The following is a 21412-nucleotide window of genomic DNA, read 5'->3' as shown; positions in this document are numbered from 1 at the left end:
TTTACTTGTCTAGCTGGATTGTGAGACAATGTTGTCAGACATGAGCGAGGTTCGTGATGGAAACATTATGCATTATAATTACATATTTCAAAAATGAGTAACTATATTAGGTCTAAAAAATGTAAGAATCTGACAACACTGACAAAAAATGCCTGATTTATTAATATTAGTTAATACATTGGCTAACATGAACTAACAACGAACAATACTTTGTTATAGTATTTATCAATGTTAATGTTAGATAAATAATTTTAAATTAACCCATGACTCATAACTTTTCATTAAAAAAATCTATTATTACTGTAAATGATAAAATTAATTAACTGGAGTTAATAAATGATGTTGAAGTGTTGTTTGTTGTTCATTTTAAGTAGTGATTTAATGTCAACTTAGTGATTCCATGTTGTAAAGTGTTGCCAATAAATGAGTAGTAAAAACAAAATCACACAGGGCTGTTAAACATTTAAAAATGATTGATCGCATCCAGAATAAAAGTTTGTGTTTACATTATATATGTGTACTGAGCATATTATTTTGCATTTATAAACCATACATGTGCACATACGTGTATATACTAAGGAAATATTTGCTTGTACAGGATATAAACATACAGTACAAAGGTTTTAACATTTACATTTACATCCCAGGCAAATGAACACACTCATAAAACAAATGAAATGTAAGTTGATTTAGATCAAATTATCTTCCAAATGCTTAAAGGTACTTTCTGGTGGCAGGTTTGCTGATATATTAGTTTCAAAACCATTAAAAGGAAGTAACAAAACAATGGTTGCAAATTCCAGTCGCATAGATTGAGCTGCAGACTTGATACCTGAACAACGAAGTATCTTCTTCTGTATGTAAATTTATTAAGACTGTCAAAGCTGTTGTTATCGTGGTTCTGTCACGAGACCGCATGAGTGTCTGTAAATGATCTTCAATGGTACTTTAGATAAGGCCACACCCCTCACAGGAAGTGATTTACAAGTACAAATACATCTCTCTTTCTCTCTCACACACACACAGTTACTCAGAAAGCCAGTATCACTTCCCTACATCCCGTGTAGCACCACATCACATGCAAATGGATTCTGAAAGAGGAAATCAAATCAAGCAGGATCGAATAGGTAAACTCTCCATTTGCTCTTTATTTAACACTTTCTGACTACTGATATTTAATTTCCTTACTGACCTGAGATCAGAAGTCTTCCGCACAAATTAGACTTATCTGTTGTGTAGTATTTCAATTGTAGGCAATTGTCCACACCTGTCATTTGATAGAACTGTCAGAGGAAAAAGATAATACGCACGCAAATAATATCAAGTTACTGCTTATGGCTGTTGACGTTGTGTATAGTGATGGCAGAACTCATTCCCACAATATGGAGATAATGTGCACACAGCAGAATGGAAAAGTAAATGAAGCTCTTGGGAAAATCCACAGTAGACCTTTAATGGTTTCTTATAGTCCAGTAAAACTAAACTAAGCAAGAGATTGAAAACTGTAAGGTACACTTCTCTCATTGTGTGATTGTACACATTCAGTTGTTGTGATATTATATTGTCACAGACTTTTAAAATACAATGATGTAAATTGTAAAAATTGTCCTGTAAAACGTTAATGTTATTTACCAATGTCAATATTTTTAATAAGGTTATTAGTTAATGTGTTAGCTAACATGTAATAACATTGAACAATACAGCATTTTTTAATCTTAGTTCATTTTAATTTCAGCATTTATTAAAACTTTTTAAAAATCAAATGTTAACATTAGTTAATGCACAATGAAATAACATGAATAAATGGATTGGCATTAAATAACAAGCTCATTGTTAGTTCATATTAGCTAGTCCATTACCTAATTTAATAAAAATATATTATCATTATTGTCTTTTTGTCAAGTTCATCACTCAGCTATGTAGATTGTCTACGGCAGTGGATCTCAAACCCCAAGATGGATTCAAGGGGCCACAGAACTTGTGGCATTTTATGAAATAGAAATTTGTCATAGATGTTACTGATTCACAGATCCACATGTGCTCAATGTTAATAAATATGAAATTTTAATCATAAACAGCTATAAACTATGCCTTCAATTGCAAAGCCTTGGGGTCTGTGCGTGCAATCACATCATTACCCATGAAACATGCGATACTGATATGCTTAAAGTAAACATTATTGTTCCACCGTGTTCACATGTACACATATGACTGTGTTTATAAACTTCCTGTTTAAGTTCTCATTTAAATTCTTCATCTGAGTTGTGTGCCATTGTTGAGAACGAAACTTTTTTGTGTGTTTTCAGATGACAATAGAGGTCTGGGATGCTGTGGGTGGATCATTGTGATAATATCTGCTATTTTCGCCATCTTTCTATTTCCAGTCAGCATTTTCATAAGCATCAAGGTATGAAGCACGATAGGAAATTGTACAATAGAAGATAATGTATAAACAAAATATTGTGAAGAGACAAGCTAAAAAAAACGAAAATAGTCTGGGTGATATTTAAAGGACTCATATGATGTGGCGAAAACGAATATTATCTTTATTTTAGATGTAATGCAATGTTTATACACGATTTAAGGTTAAAAAACGCTAAATTTTTCCACATACCGTGCATGTTTGTTTCTCCTCTTTGCACCGCCTCTCTAAAACGTGTGGATTTTTTACAAAGCTCATCGATATGAAAAGCGAGGTGTGCTATGATTGGCCTGTTAACCAGTGTGTAGTGATTGGTCGAATACTGCAAGAATGTGATGGAAATGTAACGTCTCTTAACATATTTGGAACATCAGGTTCCAAAGTAATTGTATTGACAGGAACCCCCACCTTACTTGGGTATACATTTGGGTGGTCTTGGTTAGATAGTCGGATCATAACTGGAACTGACGTAGATTTGTGGTAGTGTGGTTACACGGGCATTTCATGCAGGTCTGGGTGAGCTTTTTGACTTTAATTATTGCAATTTTACGTGTCTAATACATGCATGGGAAACTTATAATACACCAAAGACACCGAAAAACACGTGTTGGGACCCCATTAACCTTTAATATTAACTGTAGACAAAAGATATTTCTAAAAATATCTTCTTTTGTGTTCCACAGCTTAAAAAGTCATATACAGGTCTTGAATAAGATGAGGGTGAATAAATGATGACAAATGCTTTTTTTAAGGTGGTGAACTTTACTTTTAATGTAGGGATCTATAAGCTGAATGTTTTACAAATGAAGCTAAAGAAATGTGGGTAAACTGACTACATTTTCTTTGTTATTGTGGTACAGATTGTAAAGGAGTATGAACGTGCTGTCATATTTAGACTGGGACGGATAACAGCCCGAAAAGCTAAAGGACCAGGTAAGCAGGAACATTTGGTACCCATCTAGTTTCTGAGGTCAAAGATTTATTAGCACTTAAACATCAGTTTTAATTCTAAAACCTGTATTCATATAATGTTTTTTACTTATTGTTGTAAATTTTTCCCATTTTTTAATTATCTTAATTTAAAGGCTTGAAGTTAGATAAAGTTGGATAAACTTTAAAAGTTTTCCCCAAAAATATTTTAATTGCATATAATTTTACTGCATACTGAGGAAAACAAAATGTCGGGATGCGTATGGTTATGCATGACAAATAAAAACGTTATGACTTAAGCTGTAGGACTGTAGATCTTTTTAGACTTTTTCTATTTGTGAAAAACACTAAATCCAGCAGTATAAAAAGATCCTGTATAATAAGTCTTAAACGGTGCCTTCATCTAGGAATCTTCTTCATCATTCCCTGCACGGACTCCTTCATCAAAGTTGATCTGAGAACTGTTTCATTTGACATTCCTCCCCAAGAGGTAAAGATACCTCACTCATCCAGCATACTTCAGCATCTCTAAATATTTCCATATAGTCTTTCATCCTTATCTGTATATGTGATTTATATCTTAGATCTTGACCAAAGACTCCGTGACGGTCTCTGTTGATGGTGTCGTGTACTTCCGTGTAAGCGACCCGATTGCATCTGTGGCAAACGTTAGCAATGCCGATTATTCCACTCGTCTTTTGGCCCAGACCACGTTGAGGAATGTACTGGGCACCAAGAACCTATCCGAGGTGCTGTCTGACCGAGAAAGCATCTCTCATAGTATGCAGGTGAGTACACGGAGCTGCTGGTTCTTGCATTTGCGATTTAACAATGCTATAAAGTGAATGCATGCAGCTTTTCTCATAATATCACTTGTTTCCTCCTGCTGCAGGCGACTCTAGATGAGGCCACAGACTCGTGGGGTATTAAGGTGGAGCGAGTGGAGATTAAAGATGTCAAACTGCCACACCAGCTGCAGAGAGCCATGGCCGCAGAGGCAGAAGCAACCCGTGAAGCCAGAGCAAAGGTGAGCATCAGACAATAATGTACACCCGCAATATCTGATTTCCACTTAAATATTGAGCTCTGCAATAGTATTACAGAGAATGTAAATATTTGATTTGATGGATGATAATGCAGGTGATCGCAGCAGAGGGAGAGATGAACGCATCCAGGGCTCTGAAGGAGGCGTCTCTGGTGATCTCAGAATCTCCATCTGGCCTTCAGTTGAGATACCTTCAAACTCTGAGCACCATCGCAGCCGAGAAGAACTCCACCATCATTTTCCCTCTGCCTATGGACATCATAAGCCACTTTATGCATAAGAAGTGATCGCAGGATCGTTTTTACGGATTTACACAGTTTACACATTTACCAAAATTTGTTTAAAATAATGTATATCCAATTTTTTTATATTATTTTTGATGTACCATGTTTTATACAGTATATATCAGTTTTGTAAATGTTTAACGTATGTCCAACAGGCTTAAGGAAACTTTACTATATAAAAACAAACATTATGTAAAAAAATGAAATATGATTCTGAACATAACACGCCAAATACAACATTCAAATGTTAATGTTACATTCTTGTTAAAGGCTTGTGTGCAAAATCAAATCAAAATCTCTGACTTTTTTCATTTACATTTTTAAATGTTTAAACATGTCAGTTTTTGAATTTCAAATTCAACTGTGTGAATAAGAATTACTATCAGATAAGTTGTTGAAATGTTCCCTGTTGCTGGGTTTGCTTAATAGGACTAGTTGTTAGAATCCCACTATTTCATCATAGTTGAATTTCCCAAAAGGACAGTTCCCACACCTTATGCATGACAGGGGAAGCAGTCAAGAATATGAATAGAGGAAAGGAGGTCTGAGGTTTCACTGGGTTCATCAGGAAGGCATCCTCTGTGTTTGGGGGATAAATGATTATAGAAATACACGGCATACTTACCTTTCCTTGCTGTTATCAGAGAGACATCTCATGGGTTGTGTGTCCCTCTTTCATCACATCCATTATCCTGAGTGAACGATGCCTTTTGGTGAGGTGCTGCTGGTAATGCCCTTTGTATGGCTCCCATTAATGCGACACATCCTCAGTTGTGCACCTCAGCCTCATTGGGTGTTTTGGCCCTTTATCTCAAGTCACCCTAAGCCAAGGGAGGCCCACCACAGGTTGATCAGACCTGGGTATGTGTCGCATTATTACAAGGTCATCTGGCAGCCCATGCTGTGTCCATCCACCTCAACAACAGCCATTGGCTTCTTCTTTCCATACCATTGGCTAGTTCTTGAAAGTTACCTATTTGTCAGCTATGGCGACCACTGCATTTAACTTCATTTTTTCACTTCATTTTTTGTGAAAAAGGGCTTTTTATGTGTTTAACATACACATTGTTCAGAAGAAGGGTGCTTGGGCTTAGGTTATGGGAGAGCTCATGATGTGACTTGCTTTACTCAGTGAACCGTAATGGCGGCAATGCCAAAACTTAGGCAAATCAGCTTGCTTGTACATCATATACATCATATGTTAACTATAATAAATTTTAGCGAAGTTAAAAATGAATTTCCGTTGCTCAAAAGAGTATTTATTTAAGATTAGCATGTGACTTGCTTAAAAAAATATGGATAATTTTACATATAAAATAAGCTTTGAAAGTAAATACAAATATTTGGTGTAATATCTTTACAATCATTTTAGTCTGTAAATATCACGTGTCGTGTTTTACAATGTAATATATAATAATAAATATTATTTGCTTAGATGTTCTCTAAAATACAATTCACAAAAATTTAAATGTCTGTAAACATTTACTTATTTACTTTTAACTATGCATTTGTCATCGTTTATGCGTTGTTAATAATGACCAAATATTTTTTTTCTATTATTATATACATAGATGTTTTTCTAAATATGATTGTTTACATAAAAATAGAATCAGATCTGGTTGAGGTAGGATGTAGAGATGTTGTACTCACCACATCAGGGCAGCTGGTATGACAGTGAGACCTGCAGCCACCAGGAAGGTAAACCCAGAGAACCAGGACAGTGTTGCGGCGTAGATGCTGCTGAACATTATGAATGAAACACCAACGCTCAGAATCTCCACAAAGGCTACACACGCAAACATGGCACCTGTGCACAAAAATACCTTGAAATGAACCTAAACCATACAAATCTATCATAATTCAGAGTACCTATATAGAGGGAATACATTTTACAATGTCTGGATATATTTATTGACAAATGACTCATGTGATGAATTCAAACGGTCTCTATTAAAGCTTTTCAAATTATTACCTTGTTCAGATCCAGCCACTAATTTGGACATCATGGATCGTAGGACAGGAGTCGGCATGATGGACAGCAGCAAAGGCAGTCGCACTACATAAATAACACATAAAATGTTCCATCCGTGCATTTATTTATCCGTCCTTATTATGCTTAAACTCAGTCTTACCTAAGAACATGAGCAGGGTAGATTTTGCAAACGCTGCCATGATAAGACCGCCTGCCACAGACATCAGGCCCAGCAGAATGATGTAGGCATCATGCAGACAGCGTGACAGCAGTGCCACACCAGCAAAACTGACCAGGAAGATGGCAGTGGAAAGAGCCGAGCCATAGCCCACCAGCAGCTCACTCCAGCACAGAGGTGTGTTTAATTCATACAAGATAAAGATAAACATGCCACCTTGTAAGGAGAACTGTGGAAAAAATACATTTTATCATCTCCGTGCCTAAAATATGGATCATTCCTAATCTCTGAGCTACACAGTATTTCAAATTGAGCAGAAATTAACAGAATTTCAAATTGACCAGATATAAAGTTATTATTAAAACTACAACAGCATAGGGATGAATTAAAGTGATAGTCATCCAAAAATACTTTTATCATCTACTCATCATCATGTCATTCCAAAACCTCTATGACTCTCTTTCATATCCAGAACACAAGAAGATATTATGAAGAATGTTGGTAACCGAACTACACTGGCCCCGATTTCTATTGTATGGACACAAAACCAGAAATATTTCTCAAAATACTTTTGTGTTTCAATTTTGAAAGTAAATAAACGCTAACTTTTTCAGTCCCTTTAAAGGTGAATGTAATTGAGCTGCACCGATGATATGTAGCTTATGTTTGTGGTGGATTTTTACGGCCCATAAAGTTGGTTATATAGCGGCAACATTTTGTAACTGTTGGCTAAAGAAAACTGTTTGAAGATAAAAAGATAAAAAGTGAATGCGGTACGACATAAACTCATACACTGATTAGTAGTGGAAACATGTACACACCTCTACATAACTACCACGTCATGGTCATGAGACCGTTGCTCCTGGTTTCCATTTGACCCTTGGTTTAGTTTTACTTGTCTAGCTGGATTGTGAGACAATGTTGTCAGACATGAGCGAGGTTCATGATGGAAACATTATGCATTATAATTACATATTTCAAAAATGAGGAAATATATTAGGTCTAAAAACTTTTCATTTAAAAAATCTATTGGTACTGTAAATATTAAAATTCATTTACTGGGGTTAGTAAATGATGTTGAAGTGTTGTTCAGTGTTCATGTTATGTAGTTGCAGTATTTAATGTTAACTTAATGATTCCATATTGTAAAGTGTTGCCAATAAATGAGTAATATCAACAAAAATACAATATCACACAGGGCTATTAAACGATTAATAATGATTAATCGCATCCAGAATAAAAGTTTGTGTTTACATAATATATGCGTACTGAGCATATTATTTTGTATTTATAAACACATACACATGCACAAACATGAATATATTTAGGAAATATTTGCATGTACATACACTACAGTATTTCACAGAAGTGAGTACACCCCTCACATTTTAGTAAATATTTTATGTTATCTTTTCATGTGACAACACTGAAGAAATGACACTTTGCTACAGTATAAAGTAGTGAGTGTACAGCTTGTATTACAGTGTAAATTTGCTGTTCTCTCAGAATAACTCAACACACATCCATTAATGTCTAAACCGCTAGCAACAAAAGTGAGTACACTCCTAAGTGAAAATGTCCAAATTGGGCCCAAAGTGTCAATATTTTGTGTGGCCAACATTATTTTCCAGCACTGCCTTAACCCTCTTGGGCATGGTGTTCACCAGAGCTTCACAGGTTGCCACTGGATTCCTCTTCCACTCCTCCATGTCTTAAATGCTAGCAACAAAAAGTTTTTTTCTTTCTATTTTCATATATACATTAATGCGTGTGATAGGTCTATAAACACAAAATTTATATTCACAGTATACATACATGTATTATGTAAACACAAACCTTTATTCTGGATGTGATTAATCGTTTAGCAGCCCTAATTTAAATATTACAAGTGAAATCCTCACACAAAGTTATAACCTTAAAGCTCAGTGCTGGCAACACTGAGGTCATGGGTTTGAACCCCAGGCAAATGAACACACTCATAAAACAAATGGAATGTAAGTTGATTTAGATCAAATCATCTTCCAAATGCTTAAAGGTACTTTCTGGTGGCAGGTTTGCTCATATATTAGTTTCAAAACCATTAAAAGGAAGTAACAAAACAATGGTTGCAAATTACAGTCGCATAGATTGTCGTTCAGGTATCAAGTCTGCAGCTCAAAGCATCTTCTTCTGTATGTTAATTGATTAAGACTAATGGACTTGGATAATGTCCATTAGAGAAATCACAACAATCAAACAGCTGTTGTTATCGTGGTTCTGTCACAAGACCTTGAGTGTCTGTAAATGATCTTCTAATGGTACTTTAGATAAGGCCACACCCCTCACAGGAAGTGATTTACAAGTACAAATACATCTCTCTTTCTCTCTCACACACACACAGTTACTCAGAAAGTCAGTATCACTTCCCTACATCCCGTGTAGCACCACATCACATGGAAATGGATTCTGAGATGGAAAGAGGTGCTCAAAGCAAGCAGGATCTCATGGGTAAGACCTCTTTTGGCTCTTTATTTAACACAGAGACTACTGATATTTAATTTCCTTACTGACCTTAGATCACAAGTCTTCTACACAAATTAGATTTATCTGTTGTGTAGTATTTCAATTGTAGGCAATTTCCATACCTGTTATTTGCCAGAACTGTCAGAGGAAAAAGATAATACGCACGCAAATAATATCAAGTTACTGCTTATGGCTGTTGACATTGTGTATAGTGATGGCAGAACCCGTTCGCACAATATGGAGATAATGTGCACACAGCAGAATGGAAAAGTAAATGAAGCTCTTGGGAAAATCCACAGTAGACCTTTAATGGTTTCTTATAGTCCAGTAAAACTAAACTAAGCAAGAGATTGAAAACTGTAAGGTACACTTCTCTCATTGTGTGATTGTACACATTCAGTTGTTGTGATATTATATTGTCACAGACTTTTAAAAAAACAATGATGTAAATTGTAAAAATTGTCCTGTATAACGTTAATGTTATTTACCTATGTCAATATTTTTAATAAGGTTATTAGTTAATGTGTTAGCTAACATGTAATAACATTGAACAATACAGCATTTATTAATCTTAGTTCATTTTAATTTCAGCATTTATTAAAACTTTTAAAAAATCAAATGTTAACATTAGTTAATGCACAATGAAATAACATGAATAAATGGATTGGCATTAAATAACAAGCTCATTGTTAGTTCATATTAGCTAGTCCATATGTAAAATATATTATTAGTTGTGCTTTTGAAAACGTATTATTATTCTTGTTCCGCCAAAGTTTGGCACGATACTTGTCCTGCAGCTTTTGTCGTAGACCCATGAATGGGGGCTCAAATTGTGCGGCCCATTAAGGAATGGTTTGCTATGACTTTTATAAGCGATCGGGTGGGGGGTGTTCGATAGGGGGGCAAAAAAACACCTGAAAAAATCCCATTGACTTAACATCGCGCCGGACTTTGACGGGTCGTAGCTCTGAGCGAGTATTTTGTGGAAACATGCGGGTTACCATATTTGAGGAGGTTGGCAGGCTCTGCAACAGCATACCTAACAATGAGGTGTAAGGTGTACCTCTGGGGCGTATGAGCCACTCGAAAAACCTCGTGCCATAAAAAAAGGACCAGATTTTTGTCCCATAGACTTCCATTGTAAAAAGTCCAGATGGATATCTTTCCAGCACAATGTCGTAGAGACAAGAGGGTGGGGTCATTTGACTCAGGCAGCCAATCAGTATCCCTGGAACTTCATTAAGCTACGAAGCCACGCCCAAAGCAAGAAACCATGTTAACTTAGCAACCATTTAGCAATACCTGTATCTTTTGTTCAGAACATTGTAGAGACATGGGGGTTGGTTTGTTTCAATTGTGGCTTGGAGCATCATCAATTGGCAGATGCTAAGCCACACCCATAGCAACCTAACAGATTTGTTTATCAACCGTTTAGCCAGACCCATATCTCTGCATCAGAAAGTCTTAGAGACATGGGGGTTGGTTAGATTCATTCGAAGCTTAAAGCATCTTCACTCAGCCCAGTGCCGTATTTTGCCACACAAGCACCACTCACATGTTCTTCAAAAAATGTACCTTTCTAGTTATTATTATTATTGTCTTTTGTCATAAGTTCATCACTCAGCTATAAAGATTGTCTACCACAGTGGTTCTCAAACCTCAAGATGGATCAAGGGAGGCAACAGATTTTGTGGCATTTTATGAAATATTAATTTGTAATAGATTTTACTGATTGTCACAGATTTTACTGATTAGATTTGACGAGACATGCGCCTTATACATGAAATGTACAAAATGTTATCACCATGGTCATTTCTTCTAAGCCCCCCAAAATTCTGTGATTCTCCATACAAACTCCCTTTACATTTCATATGAAAACTGCGGCAGACTTCTGCTCCTCCCTGTCTTTCAGCGCGTTCTTCAATCCACAGACCGCTGCGTCGCAGTCTAAGAGCGAGGATCGGAGTACAAGACAAGGACCACATGTGCTCAGAGCGCTTAACTTTTTCCACATTTTGTTACAGCCATATTCCAAAATGGATTCAATTCATTATTTTCCTCAAAATTCTACAAACAATACCCCATAATGACAACGTGAACGAAGTTTGTTTGAAATCTTTGCAAATGTATTAAAAATAAAAAAACGACATTCACAACCTTTGCTCAATACTTTGTTGAAGCACTTTTGGCACCAATTACAGCCTCACGTCTTTTTGAGTATGATGCTAAAAGCTTGTCACACCTATTTTGGGGTAGTTTCTCCCATTCTTCTTTGCATGACCTCTCAAGCTCCATCAGGCTGGATGGGGAACGTCCGTGCACAGCCATTTTCTCAAGGACATTCAAAGAGTTGTCCTGTAGGCACTCCTTTGTTATCTTGGCTGTGTGCTTAGGGTCATTGTCCTGTTGGAAGATGAACCTTCGCCCCAGTCTGAGGTCTAGAGTGCTCTGGACCAGGTTTTCATCGAGGTTGTCTCTGTACATTGCTGCATTCATCTTTCCGTCTGTCCTGACTAGTCTCCCAGTTCCCGGTGCTGAAACACATCCCCACAGCATGATACTGGCATTGTATTATATATGGTATTGGCCAGGTGATGAGCGGTGCTTGGTTTCCTCCAGACATGACGCTTGCCATTCAGGGCAAATAGTTAAATCTTTGTTTCATCAGACTAGAGAATTTTGTTTCTCATGGTCTGAGAGTCCTTCAGGTGCCTTTCGGCAAACTCCAGGCGGTCCTGATTGGTGGAGTGCTGCAGGGATGGTTGTTCTTCTGGAAGGTTCTCCTCTATCCACAGAGACATGCTGGAGCAAAAGCTTTCGTATTTTAGTATTTTAATTCAAGTGTTCATTTTCAAATCCTTTACGACATGTGACTATAAACTTCCTGTTTAACTTCCGATTTAAATTCCTCCTCTGAGTTGTGTGCCGTTGTTGAGAACTAAACTGTTTTGTGTGTTTTTAGATGATAGTAATAGAGGTCTGGGCTGCTGTGGGTGGATCATTGTGATAATATCTGCTATTTTCTCCATCTTGATATTTCCCGTCAGCATTTTCATAAGCATCAAGGTATGAAGCACGATAGGAAATTGTACAAAAATGCAAGAGATAATGTATAAACAAAATACTGTGAAGAAACAAGAAGCTAGTAGTCTGGGTGATATTTAATATTGAATTATTACTTTATACCCATTGGGACATTTTAATTACATAAATTAATGGAATAAATATTGATAAGTCTTGTACCTTAAAGGGATGGTTTTTCATCATTTATTCAGAAGCATGCCACGCAAAACCTGTCTCTCTTTCTGCAGAACACAAAATTTATTTTAATAATAACCAAACAAAATGAGACCTTATTAACTTTCAATGTAAACTGTTGACAAAAAATATTTCTCAAAATATCTTCTTTTGTGTTCCACAGCTTAAAGAGTCATATACAGGTTTTGGATAAGATGAGGGTGAATAAATGATGACAAATGCTTTTTTTATGGTGGTGAACTTTACTTTTAATGTAGGGATCTATAAGCTGAATGTTTTACAAATGAATTAAAGTTAAACTGACTACATTTTCTTTGTTATTGTGGTACAGATTGTAAAGGAGTATGAACGTGCTGTCATATTTAGACTGGGACGGATAACAGCCCGAAAAGCTAAAGGACCAGGTAAGCAGGAACATTTGGTTCCTATCTAGTTTCTCAGGTCAAAGATCTATAAGCACTTAAACATCAGCTTTAATTCTAAAACCTGCATTCATATAATATTTTATACTTATTATTGTAAATTACTACCATTTTTTTCCCCTCTTAATTCTCTTTATATAAAGGCTTAAAATTCGGATAAAAGTTTTCCCAAACATTTTTTAATTGTCCATATCATTTTACTGCATACTGTGGGAAAACAAAGTGTCGGAATGCATATGGTTGTGTGTGAAAAATAGAAACGTTTTGACTTGGAACTTGTTCTTTAAGCACTAGTACTGTAGATGGCAGATAAAAAGTTATCTACTCAGCTCTTTTTCTATTTGTGAAAAACACTAAATCCAGCAGTATAAACAGGTCCTGTATAATAAGTCTTAAACGGTGCCTTCATCTAGGAATCTTCTTCCTCATTCCCTGCACGGACTCCTTCATCAAAGTTGATCTGAGAACTGTTTCATTTGACATTCCTCCCCAAGAGGTAAAGATACCTCACTCATCCAGCATACTTCAGCATCTCTAAATATTTCCATGTAGTCTTTCATCCTTGTCTGTATATGTGATTTATATCTTAGATCTTGACCAAAGACTCCGTGACGGTCTCTGTTGATGGTGTCGTGTACTTCCGTGTAAGCGACCCGATTGCATCTGTGGCAAACGTTAGCAATGCCGATTATTCCACTCGTCTTTTGGCCCAGACCACGTTGAGGAATGTACTGGGCACCAAGAACCTATCCGAGGTGCTGTCTGACCGAGAAAGCATCTCTCATAGCATGCAGGTGAGTACACGGAGCTGCTGGTTCTTGCATTTGTGATTTAACAATTCTATAAAGTGAATGCATGCAGCTTTTCTAATAATATCACTTGTTTCCTCCTGCTGCAGGCGACTCTAGATGAGGCCACAGACTCGTGGGGTATTAAGGTGGAGCGAGTGGAGATTAAAGATGTCAAACTGCCACACCAGCTGCAGAGAGCCATGGCCGCAGAGGCAGAAGCAACCCGTGAAGCCAGAGCAAAGGTGAGCATCAGACAATAATGTACACCCGCAATATCTGATTTCCACTTAAATATTGAGCTCTGCAATAGTATTACAGAGAATGTAAATATTTGATTTGATGGATGATAATGCAGGTGATCGCAGCAGAGGGAGAGATGAACGCATCCAGGGCTCTGAAGGAGGCGTCTCTGGTGATCTCAGAATCTCCATCTGGCCTTCAGTTGAGATACCTTCAAACTCTGAGCACCATCGCAGCCGAGAAGAACTCCACCATCATTTTCCCTCTGCCTATGGACATCATAAGCCACTTTATGCATAAGAAGTGATCGCAGGATCGTTTTTATGGATTTACACAATTTACACATTTACCAAAATTTGCAGTTTAAAATAAATCTGATGTACCATGTTATGTATACAGGTTATATTACAGCTTTGTAAGTGTTTAACGTATGTCCAACAGGCTTATAAACAAATATGCTGCTGTATATAAATATAATATATTTCTGAACATAACACGTCAAATACAACATTCAAATGTTAACGTTACATTCTGGTTAAAGGCTTGTGTGCAAAATCAAATCAAAATCTTTGAGTTTTTAATTTACATTTTTAAATGTCCAAACAAGCCACTCAGGTGAATGAGAATTACTATAGATAAGTTGTTGTTGAAATGTTCCCTGTTGATGATGTCCATGAAGTTTCATTCACTGAGGTTGCGACAATACAACTTTTACGTCCATCAAATTAAAGTTCATTGGAGTTCTAATGTGTCTATTTAAAGAGCTGATTTCAGAGGTGAAAAGTGCCTAAATAGGATATTTCCAGTTTCCATCTCACGGTGGAAGCTCAAAGATTTCAGTGTGATTATCTGCACTTTCTTCTATCAGTATGCTGGATTCTTCATATGCATCCAGACGCAGACACAGAGTCACACTGTAGGGAATGTTACGTTATCTTATGTTAAAATATATGCAGAGTTGGATATTTAAATAGAATTTTACAGACAAAGCAAAAATAACATAATACACTGTAAACAAATATTCTGAGAAGATTTCATGAAATGAATTGAGTAAACTTTACTTAATTAAATTGTGTTCTTGTTTCTTTATATTTTTTCAGTTAAAATAAGGGAAATAATCTTGCAATCCTAATTGATAAAGGGAATTCAACTTAATTTTATCGTATTAAACCCACTTAAACTTGTTTAAAGTATTAATTATTTCATGGTGGGAGTAGATGAATTCTTTTTGTTATTGTCACTAACTGAGCAGTGGATTTGAAGTTCCCAGCAGGCTTTGCATGCGATAGCATTCGGAGAGTAATTTTCATGAAAAATGCTTTACAATAAAATGAATGAGTTTTGTGGTTACCATTGTTCAGAAGAGTGGTACTTGGGCTTAGGTTACTATAATAAACATTAGAAAATGTTTAATTCCGTTGCTCAAATGAGTATTTCTTGATTTCTTTTATTTAAGTTATAAGTTATTATTTAAGATTATTTAAGTTTAGAATGTGACATGTGCTTAAATAATTAAGGTAATTTTACTTAATTTGTTCATGGAATATTGCATTAAATATAAGCTTTGAAAGTACTTAAAAATATTTGATGTAAAATCTTTACAATATTTGTATTAATTAAATATCACTTGTCCTTTTTTAGAGTGCAATATAGAATAGTAAATATTATTTGCTTAGATGTTCTCTAAAAAACATTAAAATGTACTTTTAACTATTCATTTGTCATTGTTTATTCGCTGTTAAAAATGACAGAATATTATTTTCTAGGTAAAGTATTACATACATAGATGTTTTTCTACATACAAATAAAAATATAACATAAAAATAGAATCAGATCTGGTTGAGGTAGGATGTAGAGATGTTGTACTCACCACATCAGGGCAGCTGGTATGACAGTGAGACCTGCAGCCACCAGGAAGGTAAACCCAGAGAACCAGGACAGTGTTGCGGCGTAGATGCTGCTGAACATTATGAATGAAACACCAACACTCAGAATCTCCACAAAGGCTACACACGCAAACATGGCACCTGTGCACAAAAATACCTTGAAATGAACCTAAACCTTAGAAAATCCATCAATAATTCAGAGTACCTATATAGAGGGAATACATTTTACAATGTCTGGATATATTTATTGACAAATGACTCATGTGATGAATTCAAACAGTCTCTATTAAGGCTTTTCAAATTATTACCTTGTTCAGATCCAGCCACTAATTTGGACATCATGGATCGTAGGACAGGGGTTGGCATGATGGACAGCAGCAAAGGCAGTCGCACTTCATAAATAACACATAAAATGTTCCATCCGTGCATTTATTTATCCGTCCTTATTATGCTTAAACTCAGTCTTACCTAAGAACATGAGCAGGGTAGATTTTGCAAACGCTGCCATGATAAGACCGCCTGCCACAGACATCAGGCCCAGCAGAATGATGTAGGCATCATGCAGACAGCGTGACAGCAGTGCCACACCAGCAAAACTGACCAGGAAGATGGCAGTGGAAAGAGCCGAGCCATAGCCCACCAGCAGCTCACTCCAGCACAGAGGTGTGTTTAATTCATACAAGATAAAGATAAACATGCCACCTTGTAAGGAGAACTGTGGAAAAAATACATTTTATCATCTCCGTGCCTAAAATATGGATCATTCCTAATCTCTGAGCTACACAGTAATTCAAATTGAGCAGAAATTGGAGAAAATTACCCAAATTTTAAGTTATTATAAAAACTACAACAACATGAGGATTAGTTAATGTGAAAGTTCATTATTTTCTCATCATCATTGTGTCATTCCAGACCTGTATGACTCTTTCCTCTCCAGAACACAAAAGAAGATATTTGGAAGAATATTGGTAACCGAACTACACTGGCCCCCATTAACTTCCATTGTATGGACACAAAACCATAAACATTTCTCAAAATATTTTCTTTTGTGTTCCACAGATGTTGAATTTTGAAAGTAAGGTGAATATGATTTAGAGATGCACTGATACTACATTTCTCCACTGATGCCGATAACCACTTATTCAGAGTGATATCTGCCGACTGTTGAGAATCAGAAGATCGAAAATTCATATTTATGAATATATATATTAATATATCTGCAGAAGGCTGATAGTATGACTTTTTTTAAATCGATTCTCATTATTAGTCGATATATCGGCACATCTCTAATGTGATTTTTAGTGTTAAAATGATTCCATGATCACCTTATAAGAGGCAAAAGCAGCTAGCAAGAGCAGGAGCACTGTGTTCCGCTGCCACGTGGAAGCCGCAAACAGCAGGTAAACCCCCTGCAGACGGGCGCACAGCGCTCCAGGCCGACGCATCCGAGGAGCTTCAGATGTGATGGATGTAGACTGGGGAGAACTTGGAAGAACCAGGGACTCCTTTAAAACCCCCAATACGTAGCAAAGGTTCAGAAGATGCAGAAATACCGCCGTAAGGAAGGGCCAGCTGAAGCCTGCCACTTTAATGTAGAATCCAGTACAAAGAGAAGCTAAACCAGATAACACACCGAGAATCATATCCAGGCGGGCCATTCGGACAGTCTTCTGTCCTTCCGGATCTTTTCCGCAGAGGTCGGCAACGTAAGCAAAACATCCTCCGATCAGAGAGGTGGGTCCTCCCATCATGCCGGTTATGAAGGAGGCAGCTAGCAGGTATTTGAGGTTGAGGGAGAATATACTGACAACAAAATAACTGAGGGTGAATAGAGTGTCACCCACCAGAGGGGAAACGATGGCCACTTTACGCCCGTAGTGGTCACTGCATGAGACCAGGAGCAGAGCGGATATGAGACTGGGGATGAGAAAGAAAAGTTGATTCTGGAGGAGGAAAATAGATGTCTCCCTCTGTACTGCCTGTATGGGAGGAAAGCACAACAGAATTTCAGATTGGTGCAAATTAATTGGGGTGATTTGAGCTTTAAACTCAATATAAAAAACTATACTTTTTATGTAGGCCTACTTATTAAAAACATTATAGTATACTATATAGGCTACAGCAATACAATACTTTTAACATACTTCGCCCATGGAAATATACTTGAAAATAATACTTATTATACACAACTTATAAGTATTTTTTATTTGGGCAACCACAAAATTTGCTTTGCATATTTTGGTGAAGGTATGACATCAATCTTTTAGTTCAAACATCATTTTTCAGTGAAATTAATTTACCTCACATTTTCTAAAATATAATTTTGAAATTTTGATTTAGCTTTCCAAGGTCTGCCTGCAACGCCAATGCAGCCCACCGGGGGGCAGCAGAGTACCGTTTGGGGACTGCAGTAAACAGATAGTTAAAAATTAAAATCCTCATTTACTCACCCTCTTGTCATTTCAGACCTGTATTGACTTTCTTTCTTCTTCAGAACACAACAGAAGATATTTTGAAAGTCATACAGGCTTGAAATGACAATAGTGTTTGTTAATGATGACATCATTTTCATTTTGGGTATCAAAATACTATCACAAAGTATTCTACGTGCCTGACACCTGGCTTGTAGTTCAAAACTTTATTTATTTTCAGTAAATATAATGTATAGAACAAGTGAACTGGTTAGCAGTTCATTCGTTTTAGTAGCAAAAACTTGGTTGTAAACTCATTGTGTAAACATATACTTTTATAAACTATATGGCAACTTTAATACCAAGTAATATTGAAATATGTCAAGTAGTACACTGATGTTACTTTCTACATATAATTGAACTTGTCTATAAAAAAAAATGAGCATTAAGTATACTTGTTTTTTGTGTGGGTGATCACCAGCACTAACAGGTTAAACATTGAAAGCACTTGTATTCTTAGTCATACGTATAAAGCTTTGTTGATTTTGAGTGACATGAAGATACTTGAGGAGCGAAACAGGACAAAGGTAATTCAGTGGATCAAATATCCAAAAGCAGTTTCACACTGAGCTCTTAAAGGGGCAGTCCGTAAGCAATTTTGAGTAAACATTTGTTAAAACAAATTATTGGAAAGTACATGAAAGAACGGTGTTTAAAACTGTGTCACTACCCTTGTGGGATTCATCACGGAAAGCTTTGTAATAATGGTTTGTAATTTGTCCTGTCGGGTCGTCTTTCCCAGAGATCCTTATTTGGTGTCTTTCGTCTAAGCGTCATTTCGTCATATTCGTACACAGAAGGAAGTGCTGCGAGTGACAGGTGATTTGTAGAGTGTACTCACAACTGTTGGGTAGCTTTTTATACAACTTTTAGTATTATTGATGGCAGCGTTTAGTACTTTATCTGGGGACCACATGTGATTTAGAAATGACCTCCCCACATCTGTGTTTCAGCACGAATTAGCACAGATAAGTGAAGCCTGTTATTTTACTCAAATTTACGGACTTATATCCCGGATATGATGGCAAGGATTTGCATATAGTATATATAGTTGTATGATGTACAATGATTTAGGACCGTACATGTCAGCATTTAAGACCTGTGTTCGGGGATCCTCTGTCCGGTTCCCATTACGGGAGTTTCCAAGAGAGATAACAAAACTGGAGACTCCAGAGCACCCGAAATATTATCGAAGCATTTCAACTCAGCCTCCATCTGCGCTATTTGGATCTATTTATGTTCTTATTTATTTCGCGTTATATCATCTGCCATGTTATCTGTGTTTATTGTGCGCTACTGATGTACAGTGAAGATTCTCACCTGTGCACTGTCACAGGCCACGACTCAAAATATAAGATTCATCCGCACAATTGAGCAGTGGCGAATCACAACTAACATAAAGAAAATACCTCCGCACATCACCTGCAGTAGCAATTACAAACTGAGATGGCGACAAAGAGGCCAATCCTACGGACTGCCGCTTTAAGAACCGCTTGGAAGTTTCTTACACACACAAAGAACGTTAACAGAACAAAGTCATGAAATATTAAACTTGTCATGCTCAACGGGCAACAAATATAACCGGCTCTCCGCAACTATACTATCATCAATGTAAACTATAAAGTGACTGGACAAAGTAAACAGTGACTTCCAGGGTGCCAAACTAACTTCTATATAAGGCAGCACAACATGAACACATTACAAAATTATCAAATGTGCCCTTAACACTAAACCTGAATAAGAGCGCATGATTTCAATTCAACTTTTTAAGCACTCTGTTTCTGATAGTTTTATTTGACTGTGTATATGACCAATATGATGGTTGGGACATCTCACCTGGTGTATGGACAAATTGCTGTGGTTGTTTGAGCAATGGGACAGGCTCTCAGCCGGGTAGGGTGTGCCACTCAGCTGAAACCACAGTCTACGGTAAACATACTGTTGGAGCAGTGGGTAGATCATAAAAATGGTAAATGCATAAAGGCCAATCACAGGCTCTATCAGAAACACACGACCCATCCTACTTCCTGTTCTAGACCGTGAGAAAGGAACTGGAGGAGAGAAATGAGAATGAATGTTGCTGGAAAAAGTTTGAATACAGTTTATAATACAAGAAATAATAGATTAGTTCAATATGTTACATTCATTTTAGAAATTGCCTTTAGTTTGCAAGATGCTAAACAACATGAACTTTGGAGGTTCCCGTTTGGCAGGCAAAAACCAGTTACACTGTAGATTTATTTTTATACACGGCTCATCAAAGACAAGGCTCGTTCTAATACAGTTGTTTATAATGTAACATCATTTTGACCCGGAGTAAAGCAGTTCATATGCAAAGAAATTAAAGCATTCCACAACCAGTCGACAGGACAAACCAAACAATGGATGAATACAAGCCAGCATAGGATAATTTTCAACCCCAGCAACAATATTATCCATTGTGATAAAAATAATGGGTTGCATATGTCGAGGAGCTTTAATGATTCTTACCTGAAGGTTATGGTGTGATATGTCTTTCCATATTCAAAGTGTGAATCTTTGCTTTGTTAAAAACCCCTTAAAAAGGATGCAGACCGGAGCATTGAGTCTTAAGTTTTACAACACTTGCCTCATGATGCGAGAATCTTTTCGAGCCTTTGAAATGGCATCTCCCACTTCTTACTTTCTTAATAGAGATGATGTACTTTGTTTGTCAAGACTGCAAATCCTCAGAGGAACACACCCTCAGGTGCATATGTGTGTGTGTCAAAGAGAGAAGAAAGAAAATGAGAGGTGGAGAGAAAGGGAGTTGAATGGGTATCCCCTTACAATCAATCCCATACCTCAAAAACTTTCATATTTTAAAATAAAATAGGGCTTTTACAAATTGATTTTTATGTTGTCCTCAAGGGTTTTGGCGTGTTTTGCTCACCCTTAGGTACAAATTTGTGTCACTACTATGAATAAGAAGATACATCCACAGGAACCAAAACCGCATATCACTGATCAAAAATTAACACGGACACAAAATG

The 21412-nt window shown here is 36.7% G+C and overlaps 3 protein-coding genes across 3 annotated transcripts; 2 read left to right on the top strand and 1 right to left on the bottom strand.

The window, feature by feature from the left end:
• The first annotated feature begins 1027 nt into the window (after positions 1-1027).
• LOC130411696 (stomatin-like) lies at positions 1028-5918 on the top strand. Its single transcript, XM_056736509.1, has 7 exons — positions 1028-1127; positions 2307-2407; positions 3283-3355; positions 3760-3842; positions 3937-4140; positions 4245-4379; positions 4493-5918. The coding sequence occupies exons 1-7, from the start codon at positions 1079-1081 to the stop codon at positions 4682-4684; spliced, it is 837 nt and encodes a 278-aa protein (XP_056592487.1). The 5' UTR covers positions 1028-1078; the 3' UTR covers positions 4685-5918.
• A 3304-nt stretch (positions 5919-9222) lies between these two features.
• Positions 9223-15394, top strand: stoml3b (stomatin (EPB72)-like 3b). The gene is made up of 7 exons (XM_056736586.1): positions 9223-9318; positions 12296-12399; positions 12923-12995; positions 13427-13509; positions 13604-13807; positions 13912-14046; positions 14160-15394. The coding sequence occupies exons 1-7, from the start codon at positions 9264-9266 to the stop codon at positions 14349-14351; spliced, it is 846 nt and encodes a 281-aa protein (XP_056592564.1). The 5' UTR covers positions 9223-9263; the 3' UTR covers positions 14352-15394.
• Positions 14859-20420, bottom strand: LOC130411739 (solute carrier family 46 member 3). The gene is made up of 6 exons (XM_056736585.1): positions 20238-20420; positions 17256-17909; positions 16399-16645; positions 16239-16322; positions 15915-16071; positions 14859-14958 (listed from the first exon to the last, which is right to left on the bottom strand). Exons 1-6 carry the CDS (start codon positions 20418-20420, stop codon positions 14859-14861), a joined length of 1425 nt encoding a protein of 474 aa, XP_056592563.1.
• Between the last annotated feature and the right edge of the window lie 992 nt (positions 20421-21412).

This window comes from Triplophysa dalaica, chromosome 22 (genome assembly GCF_015846415.1).
Source record: "Triplophysa dalaica isolate WHDGS20190420 chromosome 22, ASM1584641v1, whole genome shotgun sequence".
Classification (NCBI taxonomy): domain Eukaryota; kingdom Metazoa; phylum Chordata; class Actinopteri; order Cypriniformes; family Nemacheilidae; genus Triplophysa; species Triplophysa dalaica.
The sequence above is the reverse complement of the archived record's forward strand: the minus strand, read 5'-3'. Positions and strand labels throughout refer to the sequence as shown.

Bases quoted from the DNA above. Each gene is read 5' to 3' on its own strand.
- LOC130411696 (XM_056736509.1), top strand. From the start codon at position 1,079: ATGCAAATGGATTCTGAAAGAGGAAATCAAATCAAGCAGGATCGAATA. The intron at 3,356-3,759 runs GTAAGCAGGAAC...GCCTTCATCTAG, and splicing joins CCGAAAAGCTAAAGGACCAG to GAATCTTCTTCATCATTCCC. The intron at 3,843-3,936 runs GTAAAGATACCT...TTTATATCTTAG, and splicing joins TTGACATTCCTCCCCAAGAG to ATCTTGACCAAAGACTCCGT.
- stoml3b (XM_056736586.1), top strand. From the start codon at position 9,264: ATGGAAATGGATTCTGAGATGGAAAGAGGTGCTCAAAGCAAGCAGGAT. The intron at 12,400-12,922 runs GTATGAAGCACG...ATTGTGGTACAG, and splicing joins GCATTTTCATAAGCATCAAG to ATTGTAAAGGAGTATGAACG. The intron at 13,510-13,603 runs GTAAAGATACCT...TTTATATCTTAG, and splicing joins TTGACATTCCTCCCCAAGAG to ATCTTGACCAAAGACTCCGT.
- LOC130411739 (XM_056736585.1), bottom strand. From the start codon at position 20,420: ATGGGTCGTGTGTTTCTGATAGAGCCTGTGATTGGCCTTTATGCATTT. The intron at 16,323-16,398 runs GTAAGACTGAGT...TTATTTATGAAG, and splicing joins TACCCTGCTCATGTTCTTAG to TGCGACTGCCTTTGCTGCTG. The intron at 16,072-16,238 runs GTAATAATTTGA...TTTTGTGCACAG, and splicing joins AGTGGCTGGATCTGAACAAG to GTGCCATGTTTGCGTGTGTA.